This window comes from Phacochoerus africanus, chromosome 7, assembly GCF_016906955.1.
Source record: "Phacochoerus africanus isolate WHEZ1 chromosome 7, ROS_Pafr_v1, whole genome shotgun sequence".
Taxonomy (NCBI): Eukaryota; Metazoa; Chordata; class Mammalia; order Artiodactyla; family Suidae; genus Phacochoerus; species Phacochoerus africanus.
The window spans coordinates 23,034,077-23,058,354 of NC_062550.1; the positions used below are offsets into that span (position 1 = coordinate 23,034,077).

Genomic DNA, 24,278 nt, shown 5'->3' on the forward strand with positions numbered 1-24,278 from the left:
TTACTTTTTAAATAATGATGCAATTCTTTTTATCGAGTCATTGAAGGCTTTCTTCACTTGCTTATTTCTCAGTGTATAAATAAATGGATTTAATGTAGGTGAAATGGAAGAAATGAGTAGTGAAGCCACTTTATTAATAGTCACTTTTTCCTTGGCTGTAGGATTCATATAGATGAACATGCATGTGCCATAAGTGATGGAAACCACAGTCATGTGGGAAGAACAGGTGGAAAAGGCCTTTCTTCTTTGTTGGGCAGATGGAAATCCTAAAATTGTCTTCATGATATACATATAGGATAGAATCACACACATAAGAGTCAAAATGAGGGTCAGCACAGCACAGATGAAAACAGTTGGTTCCATGAACCAGGTGTCTGAACATGATATCTTGAGGAGAGGAGAAGCATCACAGAGAAAATGATCAACAACATTTGAGTCACAGAATTTCAGATTTAGCCCCAGGCTGAGTGGGGGAGATTATGACCAACAATCCCGCCACCCAAGAGCAAAAAACAAGCCTCTGGCAGACTCTGCTGCTCATGATGGCCACATAATGCAGGGGTTTGCAGATGGCCACGTAGCGGTCATAGGACATGGTGGCCAGGAGGAAAAATTCTGTTACTGCACAGAGGTCAGTAAAAAACACTTGGACGACACAAGCATTATATGTGATGATATTGTCACCTGTTGCTATATTATACAAATATCTGGGAACACAGGCCGTTGTGAATGAGATTTCTAAGAAAGAGAAATTTTTTAAGAAAAAGTACATGGGTGTTTTCAGGTGGGAATCCACAAAGGTGAGTGTGATGATGGTCAGGTTCCCAGTTACACTCATCGTGTAGGTGAGACATAGAAAGATAAAAATCAGAACCTGCAGCTCAGGGTCATCTGTCAGTCCCAGCAGAATGAAGGTGGTTATTGTATAGTTTCTCATCACTGATGACTTCTGTCCAGCCTGCATGCCCAATAATTCAGAGGTTATTATTTAGGGTATCTAACTTGTGTAAAATCTAATTTAATCAGATCGATATTCAGTATATTTTCATATTATATTTAAATCACAATATGTTTATGCTGTAGTTCGTGTCATGTCTCAGTGGTTAATGAACCTGACTAGTATCCGTGAGGATGTGGGTTTGATCCCAGGCCTCTCTCAGTGGGTTAAGGATCTGGTGTTGCTATGAGCAGTGGTGAATGTCGCAGATGCATCTTGGAAACTGCATTGCTGTGGTTGTGGCGTAGGCCGGCAACTGCAGCTCTGATTTCACCCCTAGCCTGGGAAATTACATATGCCGCGGGTGCGGCCCTAAAAAGCCAGAAAACGAACAAACAAAAAAAACCCAATATACATAGAGGCGTATGCCTGGATATATTGCTAATATAGTGAGATTTCAGGAATAGCAAAATGCTGTTTGCCTCCCCACATTCTTCCATATTCAGAGCTATGTTAAAAAAAATCATTAAATTATGCTTCTGGTTAACAATTTTGTCCTTGTCAAAATGGGACATTAAATCTCTGCTCCAGCTTTCTAAGACTTTTCTATTTTTTTTTTTTTTTGGTAGATAAGTCGTTTTCTCCTATGAACAAAGCGAGACATTACACAGAGGCTCTGTATAAGCTTCCCTCCTTCGACTTCCTTCCACATTTCTCTATCAATGTATAAACTGTTATTTAAAATACCATACAGTAAACACAATTTTGTTGTATTCTTTTTTTTTTTTTTGTCTTTTTGCTATTTCTTGGGCCGCTTCCGCGGCATACGGAGGTCCCCAGGCTAGGGGTCAAATCGGAGCCATAGCCACCGGCCTACGCCAGAGCCACAGCAACACGGGATCCGAGCCGTGTCTGCAACCTACACCACAGCTCAGGGCAACGCCGGATCGTTAACCCACTGAGCAAGGGCAGGGACCGAACCCGCAACCTCATGGTTCCTAGTCGGATTCGTTAACCACTGCGCCACGACGGGAACTCCTGTTGTATTCTTAAAGGAACTACTTTGATAAAGGAACTGTAAACTTACACATACGATTTTTCTAAGTTATCTTTGTGCCTGCTTGGATTCTTGGACCTCTTAGTTGCTCTTCCCTTCCGACTATACACCTCGCTCCGTTTAATCCACAATTCCTACCATTTTATATAACATCTTTCACCTAAGGAAGACTAAATTTCTGTTTCCAGCAATGAATTTTTCTGACTTAATATTATTGACTTGCATACCAAGCACACCTGCTTATGTATTGAACTGACTCACAAACACCTGCTTGTACAAACCACTCATGTCCATTTCAGTGTCACTAAAACAGAAGCCATGATCATCCACGTGGTTGGGTGCTCTCTTCCCTCTGCCCGTATTAACCATGTATTCTGTGCTAGTTAGTACAGTATTAACCATCCATTCTGTGCCAGTTATTATAGTAAGTATTAACCATGAATTAACCATGTATTCTGTGCCAGTTATTATAGTATTAACCATCCATTCTGTGCCAGTTGTTATAGTAAGCACTTATCTTGTATATTTTGCCCTGTATTTTGCAACTTAACTGAGTAAATGTAATCATCACTGGTTTTCATTTGAAGTAAAACTTCCTCTGATACATTTTGTGCAATTCTCATAAAGAATATTTTCTGAATAAAGTTATATACCCCAAATTTATCAAGTACACACAGACAAAAATATTTCTTCATATTTATGCTTAAATTCTGATAATGAATATTTTTATTAATTTTTTGTAAATCTGAGTCTATGACTAGGAAATTTTATAGTTATTTTGCTTTTCCATTTATTTATTTATTTCTGTGGCTAGATTTTATTTATAAGAAAGTAAATTTCCTTTTAATATCATTTAAACAACATTTTCCTAATCTCAAGGCACAAATATTCTAAGACAGAGAGAAAACAATAAATGAGTAAGTTAAAAATATGCAATAAAATTTGAAATTTGGGGAAGCATCTTTTGCTTCCCCAAATAAATCTTCTATTTATCCTGCCACTCATTTTTTTATATTTTTCATTAAAAAATTGTATTATGGTTGATTTACAATGTTGTATCAATTTCTGCTGTATAGCAAAGTAACCCAGTCATACACATATACATTATTTTCTCATGTTATCTTCCATCATGTTCTATCATAAGAGAGTGGATATAGTTCCCTGTGCTACAGTAAGAGCTTTTTCCTTTTAAAGAAGAGTTGTTTTTTTTTTAAGGCGCACTATGAAATAATCTTTATTTATTTATTTGTTCTTGGTCTTTTTGTCTTTTTAGGGCCGCACCCGCAGCATATGTAGGTTCCCAGGCTAGGGGGTCTCATTGGAGCTGTAGCTGCTGGCCTATGCCGCAGTCACAACAATGCCAAGATCCAAGCTGTGTCAGTGACCTATACCACAGCCCACAGCAACACTGGATCCTTAACCCACTGAGCAAGGCCAGGAATTGAATCCGAAACCTCAGGGTTCCTAGTCGATTTGTTAACCACTGAGCCACAATGGGAACCGCTGAAATAATCTTCACAACTATGACAAAAGCTATAACAGCCTTCTCTTCCCTCCCTGGTTTTTCAATTAAGTAACTGTATTTTCATTGACACTGTGTTTCTTTCTTCACTGTTATCTATTAATGCAATGTTAATTCCAGAGATATCCTGGGTTTTCTGATGCTAAATTTATGCCCAATGCTACTGCACAGTAATTTGCTTGGGCTTTCAGAATTAATTATTGTGGTGGGGTAATTGAAAGTTCTCAATTTTCACTATATCCTAGTGCTTGTTATCCTATGCCAATTTTTGAAAAAGTTTCCCTTTGAAACCACAATGTATTTGTTCACGAAGACTTTCTCTTCATTGTTTTTCAACTGTATTTTATTCATACTGAAGTAGGAGAAGGGCCATATCTTCTGGTTTGCCCAGTTCATAGTATTAAACACACATTGGCAGACACCAGTGTGGGGACGAAGTGCTGACGTACGGCTCATAGTTTGCCTGAAAACTAGAACCCTCCCAGAGAATTCTGGGACATATGCAATATATATATATATATATTAGATTAATTTCAGAAGTAGTAGAGAATGATGGTTGCAGTCTACCAAGTCTTGGGGGTCATCCTTTCTCTTTATCTCTCAGGCTACATATGCATCACTATGTAACAACTCAGCATGCTATTGACATTACTCAGTGTTCAAAAACGGTATTTTTTTCTTACAAGATATTATACAGTATTATAAGATATAATTTAATAAACTAATTGACACTGACATGTAACCAATAGATTTTGGTTCATCTATCTTTCAATAAACATGTGGAAAGAGGCAGGGATTGCTAATGAGTGATGAAGGGAGAAGTACCCACACTCACACATTCCTATGCAGAGCTTGTATATTTTTCATTTTGAGGTTGTGGTATGGCTTATGTCATTTCTGGGTATACATTGTGTTAGGATTCTCATTTATATATCCACCTACGTATATTAAGACATCTCACATATATTTTTGAAGTCTTTATACCATATATAAATCATAGCTTATATATCTGAATTTAATGCAGGCAGTTGAACTATTTTTTCTCAGAGAAAAATATGACCAAAGTTAAACAAAGGGAAATATTACTAATGTTGAAAAACTTATTATACTTACCTTTCTGTGAGTCAATCATAACTTCCTTAAGGTGATTAAAATAGCAATTCCTAAAGCCACATATGTGAAAATGGTTGGTTTTTATGAAGATTTTAATGTGAACTTCTGTTCACTTTTGCTCATGCATCATTTTTCACCTTCACATGATTTTCGACTGTGTAGAAAGCTCCCTGAGATTGTTGTCACCAGTAAATAAATAAATAAATAAATAAATAAATAAATAAATAAATGGATTGACTTTCTCAGGAAAGGCCTAAAAAATATTTTTATGTATAAATTAACATTTAAAAAGTTAAAAAAAAAAAGTGATCCCAGTGGCAGAGACTCTCTCCTCTTTTGAAAGAGTTGGTATTTCAATATCTTTGGACAGAGACAAAGGTTTGAACAATACCAACCTTATCTTTTCTTTTTTTTCCCCCATTTTTTTCTCTCTTCAAATAAATGAATTTCAAAAAGGTCCTTGGTGATTTACCCTCAGAAGTCACTAACGAATCTTTGGAGTAATTTTATTTGGCAAAAGCAAAATAACTAACAAAAAAATGCTTTGGCTCCTGTGTCCTTGGGGACAAAGAGGATAACAAGTATCAGGTTATTTTGTTCATTTTCTTACTTTTCTTAATAGTTTTACAAAGAAAAATCAACACACAGTAAACTGCACATATTTAGAGTGTATAATTTTAAAATTTGATGTATGTACACTCCTGTGAAAACATTAATACCATAAAAAGAGTGAAAATGCCCATCAGCCCCAAGAGTCCATGGGCATCTCTGTTCTTCCCTGTGCCCTCTCCTTCCTGCCCTTCCCCACTCGGGCAGCCACTGATAAGTTGTCTGTCTCTGTGCACTAGTTTGTTTTCTTATAGCAGTTTAAGTAAACACAGCCATGCAATATTGTAACTTCCATTTCATTTACAATTACATTTGGATCTACATTTCATTTACAGTTATCATTGCAATTGCATTTACATGCAATTTACATTTCAACAGACACAGTGAAGAGTAGCCATTTCCCACAGGTTCTAATAAGTAGGAAGGGTAAGAGGTCTTTTCAACAGCCCCACTATCTCAATATCACTTCATTTTGGCATGGGCTGCAAATGAGTTTGACTAAATTTTTCTATATTTATATATTTGTCTCTAAATTTGATTTGCTCATAGGCAAATTATCTATTCCAATTCTTCACTTCCTTTTGGATTATTTGTATATCCTGTTTCTATATGTAAGAGCTCTTTTTATAATTTAGATATTAATCTAGCACATGTTTTTTGGGATTTACTGTACTATGTATTTTGATTTATAAAGTGTTTTATTTTTAATTTTTATTTTTTACTGTATTTATGGCTGTTGTTCTTTATTGCTGTATTCCTTTCCAAAAGTATTTTATTAATTTACAGTGCCATCAAGTATGACTACTTGATAATTTCGTTTTGAAAATTACTGTACTACAAAGCTGTGATTTTGCTATTTTAGTAGACATAAAATGCTGTTTTAAAGATTTTTCTCTTGTATTTCTTTGTTTACTCTCAAGGGTAAATAATTTTTTCCATGTATTTGTTTACTAACTGTATTTCCTCTGGGTAGAAAAGATCGTTTTCCTTTTTCCCCATTTTTATTGAAACAAATCGACATATAACATTGTGTACAGGAAGTGTTTTAAATTACATATACTCAGAAGTATAACACTCTTTATTTTATTTTATTTATTTATTTTATTTTTTGCTTTTTAGGGCCTCACATGCAGTATATGGAGTTTCCTAGGCTGGGGTTCAAATTGGCACTGCAGCCGCTGGCCTACGCAAAGCAGCAGCAAGGCTGGATCTGAGGCGGGTCAGCTACCTACACCACAGTCCATGGCAACGCAGAATCCCTAACCCACTGAACAAGGCCAGGGATAGAACCCATGTCCTCATTGATACTAGGGTTCATTAACTGCTGAGCCACTGCAGGCAACTCCTTTTTTTCATTTTAGTGTTCTTTTTCCATTGAGAAGTGTTTTAACCGTGCATCATGTATTTTCTTCCAGGAAATACACACACGCTGTATATGTGTGTATACATGATCCATCTACTGATCTATGGATAGATCCATCTATAGATAGTATGAGTCGTTTAAACCATTGTGCACGTTGTAAAAAGATATAGGTCTAACATATTTACTTACAGAAGAAGTTGTAGTCACAACATTCATTAAATAATTCTTTTCACGCTGAATTTAAATTCCATCTTTGTAATTGAACATATTACCTTACTTATACACATCTTTTTCTGTTTTTGTTTTTTTGTTTGTTTGTTTGTTTGTTTTTTTAGGACACCCCATGGCATATGGCGTTCCCAGGCCAGGGATCAGATCCCAGCCATAGTTGAGACCTAACCCAGATCCACTGTGCTGGGCCAGGGATGGAGCCTGGGTCCTAGCACTTCCAAGACACTGCTGATCCCATGGTGCCACTGTGGATACTCCTTTTTCTATATTTTTTTTGTTCTGTGCATTAACTATTCCTCCACCAATACATATTTTAAATTTATTTCAGTGGATCTTATTTGTACATTTGTGGGATATTTGTGAGTTTTATTTTTCCAAGTACATCTGGAAATAATTATATGTGATTAATAGCATAACTGTTGGAAATTTAATGATAATTGCATTAAATTTTTATGTTAGTTTTAGGTGAATTATAATACTTTTGGTCTATTACTTTGCATCCAAGAATGAGATAACTTTTAAAATTATATATTTTCATGATTTTATATCTTTAAATGGATTTTATCTCTTTCTTCATTAAGAAAACCGTGTTTCACTTCTTAGTGAAGTCCCTTTGTTATTGTTATGATTTAAATTAGTTACTTAGTTTGCTTTTCAGGTTTTATTGGTTTACAGAAGTAGACCACTTTTTTAAAAAATATATCCTTACTTATCCAACTTAAATTCTTTTCTAAATTCTATTGTCTATTAGTTTCTTGCATTTATACCCTCTTCAGTGTTAGCAGAAGAGTTTGTATGTCTTTCTATGAAATTAAAATATCAATCCATAGGCATGATTTCTTTTACTGATACAGACATAAAAGATGCTGCCAATTAACTTACCATGTAAATGCTTAGCTGTCATACATTATAAACACCTTTTGTATTCAGAATTAGCAATACTTAAAACATGCATATTCAAATTGCAAAAAGTTACTTTTGTATTTTTGTCTAGTATTTCTAATGACTTTTATTTTTTTATGACTTTTTAAGATCATACAAAACAATGTTGAATAACAAGGAGGAGACTCAGCATCCATTATTATTTCCTGATTTACATTTATAATCTATTGGTATTTTATTTTTTAAAATATTTTTATAAATAGTTTTTTAACATATTCCTATTTTAATTGTGATCTTTCATGACTATTAAATTTTATTAAAGGTTTTAAGCATCTACTTATCTATTCTCATGATGTCTAACTTTAAAAATTCATATGATAAAGTGTGTGGATAGATTTTACAGAGATCTAGCTTTTCATGGTAGATTAAAATATAGTTGTTCATAATCTTTTTTCTTTTAATATTTTCCTAAAATGTACTTACAGATATTTTATATAGAAAAATTCTATTTTTACGCTTAAAAATGCAATTGTGTTGTTTTCTTTTTCTATGATTTGGAATGGATCAATTTAAGCTGAAACTAATTAGGATATTTTTTTAAAGTTAATGAGAGTTTTTTAAAAAAAATTTATCCTGTTTCCACATTAAAGGCAGAAATTTATTCACTTCCCCAGTATATTTTATCAGTATTGCTTTATTCAGATTTGTAATTTCTTTTTTTCATGTCTTGCCAAGAATTTGTTATTGCTTCCAATTTTTCTGTCTTTTGTTGTCAAATTGAATGCAGCATGTATTTATATGTATTTGAATTCCTTAAGTATTGATATTTATATCCTGCTTCTAATTATTAATCTTTAATATGTTGCTTTCTGCCTTTTTCCCGATATTTGGGATGTAAGATTATTTTTTCCACAGTTTTAAGAAAACCAGCCTCTGATTTGTTCACTTTAAGTTTTACAGTTAACTGCTTTTGCTTTTTATTTTAAACTTTCATTGTTCAGTCTTCTTTGTTTCATTATGTTATTTTTGAATTGTTTTGGATGAGTATGAGTCTCTTTGTTTTCAATCTACTTAAAAAATATAAAATATGTGTAGGTACATAAATTACTCTCAAGTAAAAATTTATATACACAAATGTACCTTATACTACAGATTTTTAGAGATATATATGCTTTAAAAACAGATTTTTAGTGTGTTGTGTCTTGTTAGATATGCTGTAATTTCACCCTCAAATTTTTAATTGATATTTAATTGGTATTATGCACTTAATTTTAAAGGATTTATTTTAAATATTTACATTTTGAATTTTATGTCTGATTTGTAGACTTTAAAAACTCCACTTGCATGCGTCTACAATCAGGATTTAAGTTATGTTAAGGGATCTGTTTCTCTTCTTTTCTTTTTTTTTTAAGCTGGTGGACAAAAATATTCAAGTTTTTCTGAATTTGTGGTTGGTAGATTGTATTATAATTCTACGTTCCATTGAATGTGCATCAATTCATTAATTGAAGTTTGACTTTACTGTGCCATTTCTAAATTTTTTCATCATGTGACTGTTGAGATCTTATATGCCATTTCTATTTAAATTCATTCTGTTCGGATGCATTTTAAAGTATCTTTATTCACTCTTCTCCAATCTATGCCATACTTAGTGTCAGGCTCAAGCTGTTTTGTTTTCTCTCTCTCACCCAGGGATTTCCATTATTTGCTATAAGATAACAAAACACTGAAAATGATAAATTTGTACTGACAATTTTTCAGGTATTTGCTCTGGTTAGAATTTTTACAGTATTTCAATCGATCGTATTTTTCTTAGTTCTGGAATTATAACATATTCTTACAAAAATTTGTGGTTTTTATTACTGCATTACACCCATTTATAATTTTTAACTCAAATTTTATTATAAACATATCCATGTGGATGGAATTGTTAAATAGATATGGAAGAGAAAAGTGAAATGGTAATAGTTCCCTATCAGTAAAGTTAAAGAAGTTGCAAAATGTTAATAAAACTGGAAAAGACATTATTGAAGACTCTGATATGATTAGAATTTTACCAGAAATGTTGAAGGAATATTCATGCTTTCATCATGATGAATCAAGTACCTTTTTTCTTACTTTTTGAAGAAGAATGCAATCTTTTGATCAAGTCATTCAAGGCTTTCTGCACTTGCTTGTTTCTCAGGGTATAAATAAAAGGGTTCAACGTGGGTGAAATAGAAAGAATGAGCAGGGAAACTCCCTTATTAAGAGCCACCTCTTTCCTGGCTGAAGGTTTGATGTAGATGAATATACAGCTGCCGTAAGTGATGGAAACCACAATCATGTGGGAAGAACAGGTCGAAAAGGCTTTTGTCCTTTGCTGAGAGGAAGAGAATCTTAGAATTGTCATGATGATATAAATGTAGGACAGAACTACACACACAAGGGTCAAGATGAATGTCAACACAGCACACACTAAAATCATTCTCTCTATGAACCGTGTGTCTGAGCATGATATCTTTAGCAGAGGAGTGGCATCACAGAAAAAATGGTCAATGACGTTAGAGTCACAGAATTCCAGATTGAGGCCCAGGCTTAGTGGGGGGATTATGATGCACAAACCAGCCATCCAACAGCTGATGATTAACCTATTGCAGACTCTGTTGTTCATGATGGTTACATAGTGCAAGGGTTTGCAGATGGCTACATAGCGGTCAAAGGACATGATGGCTAGAAGAAAAAATTCCGTTATCCCAAAAAGGTAAGTAAAAAATATTTGAGCAGCACAAGCTGCATAAGTAATGATTTTGTCACCCATTGCTATGTTGTACAAAAATCTGGGAATACAAGCCGTTGTGAATGAGATTTCCAAGAAAGAGAAATTTTGGAGAAAAAAGTACATGGCTGTCCTAAGGCGGCAATCTATGAAGGTGAGGGAGATAATGGTCAGATTCCCAGCTGCACTCAACATGTAGGTAAAGAAAAGGAAGATGAAAATCAGAACTTTCATTCGTGGGTCATCAGTCAGTCCCAGAAGGATGAATGTTGTTATTGTGTGGTTTCTCATCATGGATTCTCGCTTTCTGCCCAATCTGCAGGAAGAATTCAGAGATACTTGAAAAGAGTGCAATGAAGCCAAAATGAGGACTCAGCAATGGCTAGAAATGCCCCCCCCCAAAAAAAACCCCAAAAAACAAAAAGACAAAAAACTGGCTTGACTGTCTTGAAGTTAACATCTTGTTTATGAGTAGTATTTTCATTGCGGATACAAGTAGTAACTGTATTCTAATCCTTGCCTTGGTCTCTGATCATATAGTTTTATTTTTGTTCACAATGCTTATGGCTTAGCATTTCTAGCCATGAGTTATATAAGCTAGTGGTCGAATACCTTGTAATTCTGAGAGAATTTTCTAAAAATTTTTCCACAGCTTGCTCCAATTAATTACAGACATCGCCTTCAATTATTTTCAGCCTTCATTCAGTGCCTCCCGTGCTTGGATTTCCTGATGTCACTGAACAAATAGGAAATTCCCCTCACAGAATGGAAATTATTTTATGTCATTATACATTTTATTGTCTTCCTTCAAAATATACTCTTCCTACTGACATGTAGCAGGCTCAACTTTCACACACACACAAATTGTGTCCTCAGTAAAGCTTCAGGGTTTGCAGATACTACTATGGGAAGGAAATGGCTTTGGTTTTTCTTTGCTTGAGGACTTTTGAAAGCTTCCCTCAAATTAAGGGCAACCCAGGGTACAACCATAGGCAAGTGAATCTGGGATGTTGTGAAAAACACTCCACAGCTCAACTTCTTCTCCTTGTCCTAGTCATGGGCACTTAGGGCATCACTGTGACCCTGAACTCAGACTTTCACACTGCAGTGCATTTTCAGGGTTCTAGAAGTAACATGGTTTATTTTTCAAAATTAATGAGGTTCATCCATGAAACTCAGTTTCTCCTTGATATTACACATTAAGGATGTTAAACTTAGGATGCAGTGCATTCATTTCTGTTTATTTAGACTTCCTCAAGAACCAGAATTTGTAGTGAAGGGAGGGATGCCAAATGAGATGAGAAATCATGAGTCTGTATGACCTCGTTTTACATGGGAGTGATGACCTCATTTGCGTATGTGTCCATGTGTATTTGTATTTTTTGTTTTTGTTAAGTTGTGACTGAAAATTAGGTAGGCATTTACTGTCTTGATATTTCTCAAACTATACTGTACTAACTAATGCTTTTTTTGTTTGTTTGTTTGTTTTTGTTTTTGGTCCTTTTAGAGCTGCACCTGCGGCATACGGAGGTTCCCAGGGTAGGGGTCTAATCAGAGCTGTTGCTGCCGGCCTACACCAGACCCACAATAATGTCAGGTCTGAGCCACCTCTGCGACCTACACCACAGCTCACAGCAACACCAGATCCCTAACCCAATAAGCGAGGCCAGGGATCGAACCTGCAACCTCATGGTTCCTCGTTGGATTCATTTCTGCTGCGCCACAATGGGAACTCCAACTAATGCTTTAAAATCAACCTGTCCCATGGTTTTTACCTATTCAAATTAATTATTTTTTAAAATGACACCTAACATAATTTTTAGTTCCATTACCATATGTCAAAATTTACACTAAAAGCTTTGATTTGGTAAAGATGGATATTATGCATTTTTTTAGCATAGGAATTTATAACTGTATCTTACAAAGGACAATGAAAATAAAGCCTTCAGTGTACTTACTTTTTTGCCAGTCAGTCATAACTTCAAGTAGTTGTTTAGCAACATTACTTAAAGATAACCTTTATTTGTGTCTTTCTGGTCTCTATTGCTCATAATCTTACTCTGTATTCATGTTCCATTTGGAATGTGTAATTCTATTATTCATCACCAAATACTATAAAATTTTCCTCATACATAGTGGCTCTTACAAGTCTAAGAAACCCTTTGTCTTGCTGAAAATAAAAACAGCTCTGAGACTGAGAATTACCAAGAATTCTCTCAGGTTTTAGAGATCTTGATATCCTGACTTCCTGGGCCGGGAGAAGTTGATACATTAATAGGATTGATGTTTCTTTTATTTAGCACCCTTACAACTTAATGAATCAACAGAAGGGTGCTCAGAGACCCAGGTTCAATAAAATCACTATGGAATCTTTGTGTCATAATGTTGGCCAAAAGCCTAAAACATGCAGCTCTGAGGAGTAGGAGCCACAGGGGAAAGCAGAAGGAACATCTTAGGGATTGGGGCACAGACAATAAGAATGAGATAAGGTAAAATTCTAAATAATTTTTATTTATATTTGTATCATCCAAATCACTCTGAGGATCAAAGAGCTCAGCTTTTCTCTTGCATTTACCTTTTATGTGAATAAATAAAACTATTCCAAGAATTAATCAGATAAAATCTACATGATATCATAACCTAGAGATAACTAATGTTAATACTTTGGAAAAATATTTTCAGATTATAAATCAGCAACTTTATCAAAAGATATTATATTTAATATTTAAAAATATGTAAACAATAATCATAACTTGAATTTGCTTAATAAATTATAAAGATAAATATAAATCTTTTTTTAGGGACCTATTTAACATCTCAAATTTAATTAAATTTAGTTCCATTATATTTTGTCACTATAATAGTGGATTAAAACAAAAAAGTTCATTGTATAAATAACTATATTTTTGCTATTATTAAATGAATATATTTATATAACTATATATTTAATAAATAAACTGATATAACGTAGTTTTTGGAGGATTCCTTTTTTATAATTTTTTGAAGAGTCTGTATTATTTTAGTGAAAGTATTTTTGTATTCTAGCTGGCTATTACAGAAGAGAAATTCCTACTTAAGAAATACATACAAACCAGGAGTTCCCATTGTGGCTTATCAGGTTATGAACCTGTAATAATACTGTTTGTGAGGATGCTGGTTTGATCCCTGGCCTTGCTCAGTGGATTAAAGGTCCAGTGTTGCCACAAGCTGCAGCATAGGTCCCAGATGCAGCTCAGATCTTGCATTGCTGTGGCTGTGGCACAGGCCTGCACCTACACGTCCAATTCGACCCCTAGCCTGGGAATTTCTTATGCTGCAGGTCTGGCCCTAAAAAAAACAAACAAAAACACAAATTGTTAACTGAGAAACGAAATATAATACCTGAATTAAGAAATTTACTGGATGACTTTAATAGCATTATAAATAATGCCGAATAAAAGGCTTTGTAGTTATTATAAAAAAAGTAAAGATATTGAAGACAGAAGTAGATTAAAAACCTACAGGACGATATTATGTGATCTAACATGTTAGATCAATTGGAGTTAAGAATTATACATGGCAGGGGCTGGGCAGGAAAGACAGAAAAGTATTGGAAGAAATAAAAATATATGAAAATGGAAATTCTTGTTGTGGCTCAGTGGGTCAAGAACCTGACTAGGATCCATGAGGATGTGGGTTCAATCCTTGGACTCGCTCAGCGGGTTAAGGATCTGGCATTGCCATGAGCCGTGGTGTAGGTCACAGATATGGCTCGGATACAGCCTTGCTTGTGGCTGTGGCATAGGCTGGTAGCTGCAGCCCTGATTCAGTTCCTAGGCTAGGAACTTCTTTGTGTTACAGGTGTGGCCCTAAAAAAATAAAATTGTATGAAAATGTACAAAATTGATGATAAAACAAAACAGGTCAATAATCACCAAGAGGGATAAAAACAAAGGAAATGACACCAATGACCATAATAATCCTTATCATAATTTGAGTTAAATTCCTCAAACAGATAAAAATATATACCATTCTCTTGGATTGGAAGAATCCATATTGTCAAAATGACTATACTGCCCAAGGCAATCTACAGATTCAATGCAATCCCTATCAAGTTTCCCAAGACATTCTTCACAGAACTAGAACAGAATTTTTTTTTGTCTTTTTTGTCTTTTGTTGTTGTTCTTGTTGTTGCTATTTCTTGGGCCGCTCCCGCAGCATATGGAGGTTCCCAGGCTAGGGGTTGAATCGGAGCTGTAGCCACTGGCCTACGCCAGAGCCACAGCAACACAGGATCCGAGCTGCGTCTGCAACCTACACCACAGCTCACGGCAACGCCGGATTGTTAACCCACTGAGCAAGGGCAGGGACCGAACCCGCAACCTCATGGTTCCTAGTCGGATTCGTTAACCACTGCGCCACGACGGGAACTCCCTAGAACAGAATATTTTAAAATCTGTATGGAAACACAAGAGACCCCAAATAGCCAAAGCAATATCGAAAAAGAAAAATGAAAATGGAGGAATCAAACTTCTTAACTTTAGACAATACTATAAAGCTATGGTCATCAAAACAAAATGGTACCGGCACAAAACCAGAAATATATTCCAATGGAACAGGAGAGAAAGCCCAAATATAAAACCCAGTACCTATGGTCAACTAATCTATGGCAAAGGAGGACAGAACATAAAGTGGAAGAAGGATACCCACTTCAGTAAATGGTGCTGAGAAAACTGGAAACCTACATGTAAAAGAATGAAAGTAGAACACTATCTCACACCATATACGAAAATAAACTCAGAATGGATTAAAGACCTAAATATAAGGCCAGACAGTATACAATTCCTAGAGGAAAACATAGCCAGAATGCTCTTTGACATAAATCATAGGAATATCTTGTTTGATCCACCTCCTAGAATAATAACAATAAAGACACAAATAAAGCAATGGGACCTAATCAAACTCAAAAGCTTTTGCACAGCAAAGGAAACCATTAAAAAAAATGAAGGACAACCCACAGAAGGGGAGAAAATCTTTGCCAACAATACAACAGACAAGGGCCTAATCTCTAAAATATACAAACAACACATGCAACTCATAAACCAAAAAACCAACAATCCAATTGAAAAGTGGGCAGAGCACCTAAACAGACATTTTTCCAAAGAAGACATAGGGATGGCCAATAGGAATATGAAAAAATGCTCAATATCACTAATTATTAGAGAAATGAAAACCAAAACTACAATGAGGTAACACCTCACACCAGTCAGAGTGCCCATCATTAACAAGTCCACAGACAACAAATGCTAGAGAGGGTGTGGAGAAAAAAGTACTATCCTCCAATGTTGGTGGGAATGTAAATTGGTACAACCATTATGTAAAACAGTATGGAGATACTTCAGGAAACTTAATAAAGAGCTAACGTATGATCCAGCAATTCCACTGCTGGGAATGCATCCAGACAAAACTTTAATTAAAACGATATATGTACCCCTGTATTCATAGTAGCCCTACTTACAATAGCCAAAACATGGAAACAACCTAAATGTCCATTAGAGATGAATGGATTAAGATGTGACACATATATCCAATGGAATATTACTCACCCATAAAAAGACAAACTAATGTAATTTGCAGCAACATGGATGGATCTAGAGACTCTCAAACTAAATGAAGTAAGCAGAAAGAATAAGGCAAATACAGTATGATATCACTTGTTTGGGGAATCTAAAATATGGAACAGATGATCTTATCTAAAAACAAACAAACAGCAGAAAAAGATCCTGGTTTAGAAGAGCAGACTCAGTATTCCCAAGGGGGGAAGTGGAGGGAGTGGGATGGATGGGCATTTGGGGGGTATTTTGGATGCAAACCGTTATATTTGGAATGGATGGAGAATGGGATCCTACTGTACAGCACAGGGAAATGTGTGTGATTGGGTCACTTTTTTGTACAACAGAACTTGATGAAACATTGTAAATCAATAATAATAATAATAATATTCCTCAGAACAAATGATATGAAAATCTCAATAAAGCAGGTCTAGGGACAGATAATCTCAGATTCCTCATTAGAAATGATTCAAGCTAGAAGATAGGGAGAAAAATGTCTTTAAAGCTGAGCTACACTGAAAAGGGACCAGGCTGTAAATTAATACAGTTCTGGGTTAGATGTGGTGCTGCTGGGAGAACACTGGCATGATATTGTCCAATTTAAGGATTAATAATAACAGTAATATCTGCTAAGCACCAGAAACTTTTCAGTGCTCTTTATGTGCATGATCTCATGTCTTCACAGCTCTATATATGCTGCAGCTACCATTGTTTTCACTTTGCAGACCAAGAAATCAAATTCCTATAGTTGCACAACTCAATGTCCTGCAACCAGTAATTGGTAAGGTTAGGATTAAAATCAAGGCACCCTGATTCTAGTGGTGGTGGTTATTTTTCACAATTGTATGATTGTATTTCAATTACTGTATATGTAAAGTGATGAATGAAAATCCTGTTGGGTACACAGAGCAAAAGAGGAGCAGAGGTGAGGAGATAGTTTGACCTTCCTTTGTCTTCCCTGAAAGCAGGAGGAGCAATTCAGTTTATAGTAGAGTGAATGTCTCTGATAAAATTCCACCTGACTTCATATATCCTCTATGACTAGGTTCTGTTTTTCTTTTTCTTCACAACCACAGGAGAGGTTATCTGTTGCTATGTGATCTCATAAAGTCTCAAAAGTATTGTTTGGAAGGATATTATGTGTACTTTTTTTTGGCCACACCCATGTCATGTGGAAGCTCTCAGGCCTGGGGCTGAACTAGCACCACAGTTGCAACCTGTGCCACAGCTGTGGCAATGCCAGATCTTTAACCCACTGCGCCATATGGGAACTTTCAATGTCTACTTTTTAAGAGGATTGAAGAGGAAATAAACTCAGAAAGTATCCATACTATTATATTTTGCCATAAACAGAATAAATAAATACAGACTTAGTATGGACAGACTTTATGCAAAAGGATTATTGCAATGGGGGTGGAGGGTTTGGGAAAATGGGAAGAAAGTGAGCTTTGGGAAGAGGCCAGGGAAAGATTTCCCAAGGTGTTGACATTATGATGTGAGCCACAGGCGAAGTCCCCAAGGCATTGCCACTATGCTGAGATCCAAAGGATGAATGGGATTTATCTAAAGGACAAGCTAAAGAAGGAAAAGAACAATATTTCAGGAACGAACAAGAATCTAGAAATAAAATATTAGAGAGACAAATGTATTCCACATGCCCAGGCACAGAGGACTAGGGAGAGAAATATGGAAAGTTATGAAGAATGAGATAAATAAGAGTATGAAGAGTTTCATACTCTCAAGAGTTTTCCTTGAGAACTAATACAGAGGTTCATACTTTTTTTGTTCTTTCTCACTTTATGCTACTGATCTCTGATCAGTATGAACCCGAGTTTTCCATACACTTTTCCTGTTGAGTATTACTGGAATTTGTTCTTGTATTTGTGCAAAACATAGCTACTTTCTCTCTGTCTCTCTGTCTCTCTGTCTCTCTCTCTCTGTTTCAGTGTTTGGCCTGCTTCTTCCTAAAAGGTTTTTTTTTTTTTTTTAAATTTTCCTATCTATTATAAACTCCCATTGAAGATTTATCTCCAACTCTGTAATGTTAGTCTTCCTCTTTGATGATACAATATACTTCTTTTTGTGTAGAGTACATTTTCTGATTTTTAGAAAGTATTTAAAATTTTTTTAAATTGAAATGCTATGTTTTATTAGTTTCAGATGTACAGCAAAGTGATTCAGTCATATATATATATAATATATATGATAAAATGTATATCCTTTTTATGTTATTTTCCATTATAGTTTATTTCAAGATATTGAATATAGTTTCCCATGTTATGTAGAGAATCTAGTTATTTATCTATTTTACATATAGGAACTGATATCTGCTAATCCCTTTTTATTGAGGTGTAATTGAAATAAAGAATTATATCAGTTTTGGGTATGATGATTTGACATTTGTATATATTGTGAAATGATTAGCACAATAAGTATTGTTAACATCGGTCAGCTTATATAGATATAGACTTTTTCTTTTTGTGATGAGAATTTTCAAGATTTTAGAAAGTTTTTTTTTGGTACTAACATCTGGAGAATGATCCTGCCAGTTACGTGGATGCCAGCATCTCTGTCGTCACCATCGTCATCATCATCTTTCATGTACTTGCACAGTTGAGCTGTTTGCTGAATAAGTGACAGTGGTTTGAAGGTGTAATTTCTCTTGTCCTCCTGGACAATCTCTTTTAATGGCAGATGGTACCACAGCCCATTTGTTTTGCAAGGAGGGGAAAAAATAAATGGGTTAGTATCTGTTTTAGCTCCAAGAACAAAAATGTTTTTAGACACTTTGTCTAGCCACCGTGATGATTTCAAAGACACAAAATCATGTAAAAACTTAAGGCCCATTAATCTAGTGTTCCCCAAACTATTTACAGTGCAGAATTAGCATTTAACTACTTTCAATTTGTTGCATACTCATATTTTTGTAAATACAGTACAGATGAATTACTTTAAAAAGAATCAAAAAAGGCATACGTTTGAAGTTCAATTTTTTTATTGTTATGTTCACCAAATATTAACTTTGTCACATTGCTTTTACAGTATATAATGCTTACTTTCTCTTTCTCTATTTATTGTTCATCAAAAATAGTTTACTGATCTGCTTTGGTCCTATGCCAAAGACCATACCAAGCTGGGAGTTCCTGTTGTGGCGCAGTGGTCAACAAATCCGACTAGGAACCATGAGGTTGCAGGTTCGATCCCTGGCCTTGCTCAGTGGGTTAAGGATCCGGCATTGCTGTGAGCTGTGGTGTAGGTTGCAGACGCGGCTCGGATCCCGTGTTGCTACGCTCTGGCATAGGTCGGTGGCTACAGCTCCAATTTGACCCCTAGCCTGGGAATCTCCATATGCCGCAGGAGTGGCCCTAGAAAAGGCAAAAAGACAAAAAAAAAAAAAAAAAAAGAAGGCCGTACCAGGCTGTCATAATAATTTGGATCCACAATTTCAGTATTTTCCTATTTCTTTGAGAAGAATGCCATTCTTTTGACTGAATAACTGAATGCCTGCTTCACTTGCTTGTTCCTCAGGGTATATATAAAGGGGTTTAGCATTGGGGCAATGGAAGTGGTGAGCACTGACACACCCTTATTAATGTCCACTTCTTCCTTTGCTGAGGGCTTAATGTAAATGAAGATGCAGCTTCCATAGGTGATGGATACAACAAGCATGTGGGACGAACAGGTGGAAAAAGCCTTTTCCCTTTGCTGGGCGGAGGGGAATCTTAGGATTGTCTTGATGATGTATACATAGGAAAGAACCACACACACAAGGGTCATGATGAAGGTCATCACGGCGCAGGCTATAACCATCTGTTCTATGAACCATGTGTCTGAACAAGAGATCTTGAGGGTAGGTGATGCATCGCAGAGAAAATGATCAATGACGTTAGAGTCACAGAACTCCAGATTTAAGCCTAGGCTAAGTGGAGGGATTATGATGAACAAGCCTCCAGCCCAACAGGAGAGGACAAACCTTCTGCAGACTCGGCTGTTCATGATGGTCACATAATGCAGGGGTTTGCAGATGGCCACATAGCGGTCATAGGACATGATGGCCAAGAGAAAAAATTCTGTTGATCCAAAAAAGATGACAAAGAATAGCTGACTAGCACAGGCATTATAAGTAATGGTCTTGTCTCCGATAGACATGCTATAAAGGAATCTGGGAATACAGACTGTAGTGAATGAGATCTCTAAGAAGGAGAAATTTTGGAGGAAAAGGTACATGGCAGATTTAAGCTGAGAATTCACTAGGGTGAGGGAGATGATCGTCAGATTGCCAGTCACACTCAGCATGTAGGTGACAAGCAGGAAGATAAATAGGAGAGCTTGAAGTTGTGGGTCATCAGTCAGTCCCAGCAGAATGAATGTCGTGAGTCTTGTATGGTTTCTCATCATGGGCTGCGGACTTCAGCCCAATCTGTTTAGAAAATTGAGATCGATATTGAAAAAAGTGGTACCAAAAATCATGTTGTCAATGGACAACAGAACTGCTCTGCCATGTGCCTCACAATCCCCTAAGAGCAGTTTTTATTTATAAAATATTTTATTAGTAAATATAACAAAGGACAGTGCATAAAAATGGGTGGAGCTTAAATAATATGTATTAAAGAAACAAGAATAGAACACAACTTGCACCACAGAAGCCCTTGGGGTGCTTTCCCTGATTACCACTGCCTCTCAGCCTCCTAGAGCTAAGGGAAATTTCAATTCTGCGATAATGACATTCTGTTCTTTAGAGCTTTCTAGTATTATCCGCATGCTTGAAATTTAGTTTAGCTCTTTTAAACTGCATATAAACGGAAGTGTAGGAGTTCCCATTGTGATTCAACAGTTAGGGAACCTGACTGGCATCCATGAGGACACGGGTCCCATTCCTGGCTCAGTGAGTGAAGGATCCGGCGTTACTGTGAGCTGTGGTGTAGGTCACAGAGGTGACTCGGATCCTGCATTGCTGTGGCTATTGCATAGGCCGGTGGCTTCAGCTTCCATTGGACCCCTAGCCTGGGAATCTCCATATGCCGCGGATGTGGCCCTAAAAAAAACAAAAACAAAAAACAGAAAACAAAAAAAAAGTGTACTGAGTGAATACAGTCTTTTCTGTCTAGCTTTTCTTAATTTTACATTCTAGAAATTCATTCATGTTTTTATTTGTAGAAGTGGTTCTTTTCTTTTCTTTTTTTTTTTTTGTCTTTTTGCCATTTCTTGGGCCGCTCCCGCAGCATATGGAGGTTCCCAGGCTAGGGGTCGAATCAGAGCTGTGGCTGCCAGCCTACACCAGAGCCATAGCAACACAGGATCCAAGCCGCGTCTGCGACCTACACCACAGCTCACGGCAACGCCGGATCATTAACCCACTGAGCAAGGACAGGGATCGAACCCGCAACCTCATGGTTCCTAGTCGGATTCGTTAACCACTGCGCCACGACGGGAACTCCTAGAAGTGGTTCTTTTCTTTTCTGGAATCTGAGGATTGTATTATGAATACACCCTAATTTATTAAGGTACTCCTCTATTATCTGTGCTTCCAATTTGGATTATTATAAATAACGTTGCTATGAATCTTGTTGTGTGTGAACACAATTTGCCATGCTTTAGTCACATACATGTCTCTCAAGACAAAATTTTGAATTTCTTCTTTCAAAGATCACATTCTCTGGAATTTAGTCTGCTGTCTGCTTAATAGCACTGATACATTTAGAAATCTTTAAAGAAGTAGGCACTTCTGGAGTTCCCATGGTGGCGCAGTGGTTAACGAATCCGACTAGGAACCATGAGGTTGCGGGTTCGGTCCCTGCCCTTGCTAAGTGGGTTAAGGATCCGGTGTTGCCGTGAGCTGTGGTGTAGGTTGCAGACGCGGCTCGGATCCTGTGTTGCTGTGGCTCTGGTGTAGGCCGGTGGCTACAGCTCCGATTCGACCCCTAGCCTGGGAACCTCCATATGCCGCGGGGACGGCCCAAGAAATAGCAAAAAGACAAAAAAAAAAAAAAAAGAAGTCAAGCACTTATTTGCTTGCTATGCTCCTTTATCAAACTCCTTTGACATCAATTAACATCTATATGCTTCTGATTTCTAAGTCTCTATCTCTAATTATAACTATGTCCTTGTATTTCTAGGCACAGGGCCAAATGGCTACTCGGCACCTGTTTGAATGGCTCAAAAGTTTTCATAGCCTATTTTAGAGTGTTCATGTGTATTTCCTAAAAAAACAGCTAATACTGAGTTCCAGTTATGGCTCAGCAATAGCGAACCAGACAAGTAATCATTAGGGTGCAGATTCGGTTTCCAGCCTGGCTCAATGGGTTAAGTATCCAGAGTTGCCTTGAGCTGTGGTGCAGGTCACAGATGCAGCTCAGATCCTGTGGGTTGCTATGGCTATGGTGTAGGCCACTGGTTGCAGCTCCAATTCAACCCCTAGCCTGGGATCATTCATACGCCACACATGCAGCTGTTAAAAAATTAAAAATTAAAAAAAAAACGCTAATAAGTATTGAGCATTGTAACATGCCTTATATGGATTCTTGTATGGAACTTTCTCTCCTTCAATTGTTTGTGTTTCATTCTCGACCTTATCTCATGAATATATCATCACTCCTGCTCTGCAACCATTTACCCTTGGAGAAACCCTTGTTTGAAATGTGTATAACCAGATTCAAGGATGAGTTTTTGCATGTGCCTCAATGTTTTGTGATCATTCCACTAGTGACAGCATTTGCTTGCCATAAACTGAAATGATTTATTGGTACATCTCAGTGCAGTGGTTTGTCTGGTTAGATTCCCTCCTACTATCTCCAATGGCTAACTGACATATCCTTCACTCATGTAGGGGGTTACATGAATTCCTTTGAGAAATTATCTTGAGCCACCTTGGTCTGGGTTAAGTGCCTTTTGTTCCCCTTGCAACCCTCTGCTTATTACTATCTTAGCATTCAGAAGGAGGAAATAATTTTGTTGAGATTTAAGACTATGCTTCATTCAAATTATATCATGCAATTAGTGGAATTTCAGATTTATAATCAAATTTTCAAAAAAATTTTACTCTAAAACATATGCATCCCACATTTAACCTGCTAACTTCAAACACACTTTTGGCTTCCTCATTCAATGCAATTGACATTCCTTTTTAAAATGTCTTTAACAGATGTTTCCCATAACTCTGAACATGGGAGCTATTGCTCTAGCTTATTTTGGTGGAGGAGTTACTGCTAATCCCTCTGGCATTACTCTAGGCCATGACCTGTGGATGCTGAGAGCTCATACTGATGACCACAGCGATAGCCGCCTCCCTCTTTCTGTTTAATTTTCTATTCAGAGTTTTCTCTTTTTTGATGTCACTTACTACTTCTCAACACACCTCACTGAGAAATTACAAACTGAGATCAATAATTTGTAATTCTGTATATCGGTTTCTAGCTGTTTCCTCTTTGGAAACAGCTACTCAAATATTCAAATATTTCCAATTGGCAAGTATATCTCAAAGGCTGTCATTTTCCTACATTGCTTACTGAAAGGCATCCCTTGGAGGCCTTATGAATAGTTTCACTTGGTTCTTTCCTTTTTTTCCTACTGAGGTGAAGGCAGGAAGCAGCCCCCACTCTGTGCCCAGATTCTACTATTCAGCACCTCATGTGTAAAATACCATGGCAAAGAAATGGAACTAAGTTAATTCCTGAGAGGTGGTATTTAAAGACCATAAAGGGAGCAACCATCATAGATCACCTGAAGTTATAGGAATGAAATGTATCTGTTCACACTATCCTCCCTCTGCTGACACATTGTTGGCAGAGCAGTGTTCTTTGTTGCAAACATATTTTTTTCCTCCCAGTATGATCATTATCGTGCCTAGATACAATTTTAACAAACTAATTTATAGTGAAGTACAAGGCCATGATCTTTAATTATTCTTGACATGCTTTTTGTTGTAAAATTTACAAGTGGGTAGATTAATTACTATTGGATATACACACACACACACATCTCTCTGCAATGCGTGTGTCTATATATTTATCGTTTGCATGAGTGAATGAGATATTGAAAAAGGTTGCTTCTGGATGTTCAAAAGATCATGCTACACTGGGATAATTTTACTAATGCCTAAGCAGGCTGACATTTGATTGTAATGGGTTTATTTCATCACTATAAAAATTATCTTCTTTAATTTCCTAAAAAGACCTTTTCATAAAATATCAAATCATCTTAGTTTTCAGAGGCAAGC

At 36.4% G+C, this 24,278-nt stretch overlaps 3 protein-coding genes across 3 annotated transcripts; all 3 read right to left on the bottom strand.

Moving 5' to 3' along the window:
* On the bottom strand, positions 1-937 carry LOC125131824 (olfactory receptor 6C2-like). The gene is given in 2 exon segments (XM_047788583.1): positions 1-474; positions 476-937. Coding segments are annotated over 2 exon segments (936 nt in total).
* An 8,875-nt stretch (positions 938-9,812) lies between these two features.
* Positions 9,813-10,763, bottom strand: LOC125130351 (olfactory receptor 6C2-like). Its single transcript, XM_047785724.1, has one exon. It carries the CDS (start codon positions 10,761-10,763, stop codon positions 9,813-9,815), a length of 951 nt encoding a protein of 316 aa, XP_047641680.1.
* Positions 10,764-19,519: 8,756 nt separating this feature from the next.
* LOC125131688 (olfactory receptor 6C2-like) lies at positions 19,520-20,461 on the bottom strand. Its single transcript, XM_047788458.1, has one exon. The coding sequence runs from the start codon at positions 20,459-20,461 to the stop codon at positions 19,520-19,522; it is 942 nt and encodes a 313-aa protein (XP_047644414.1).
* Between the last annotated feature and the right edge of the window lie 3,817 nt (positions 20,462-24,278).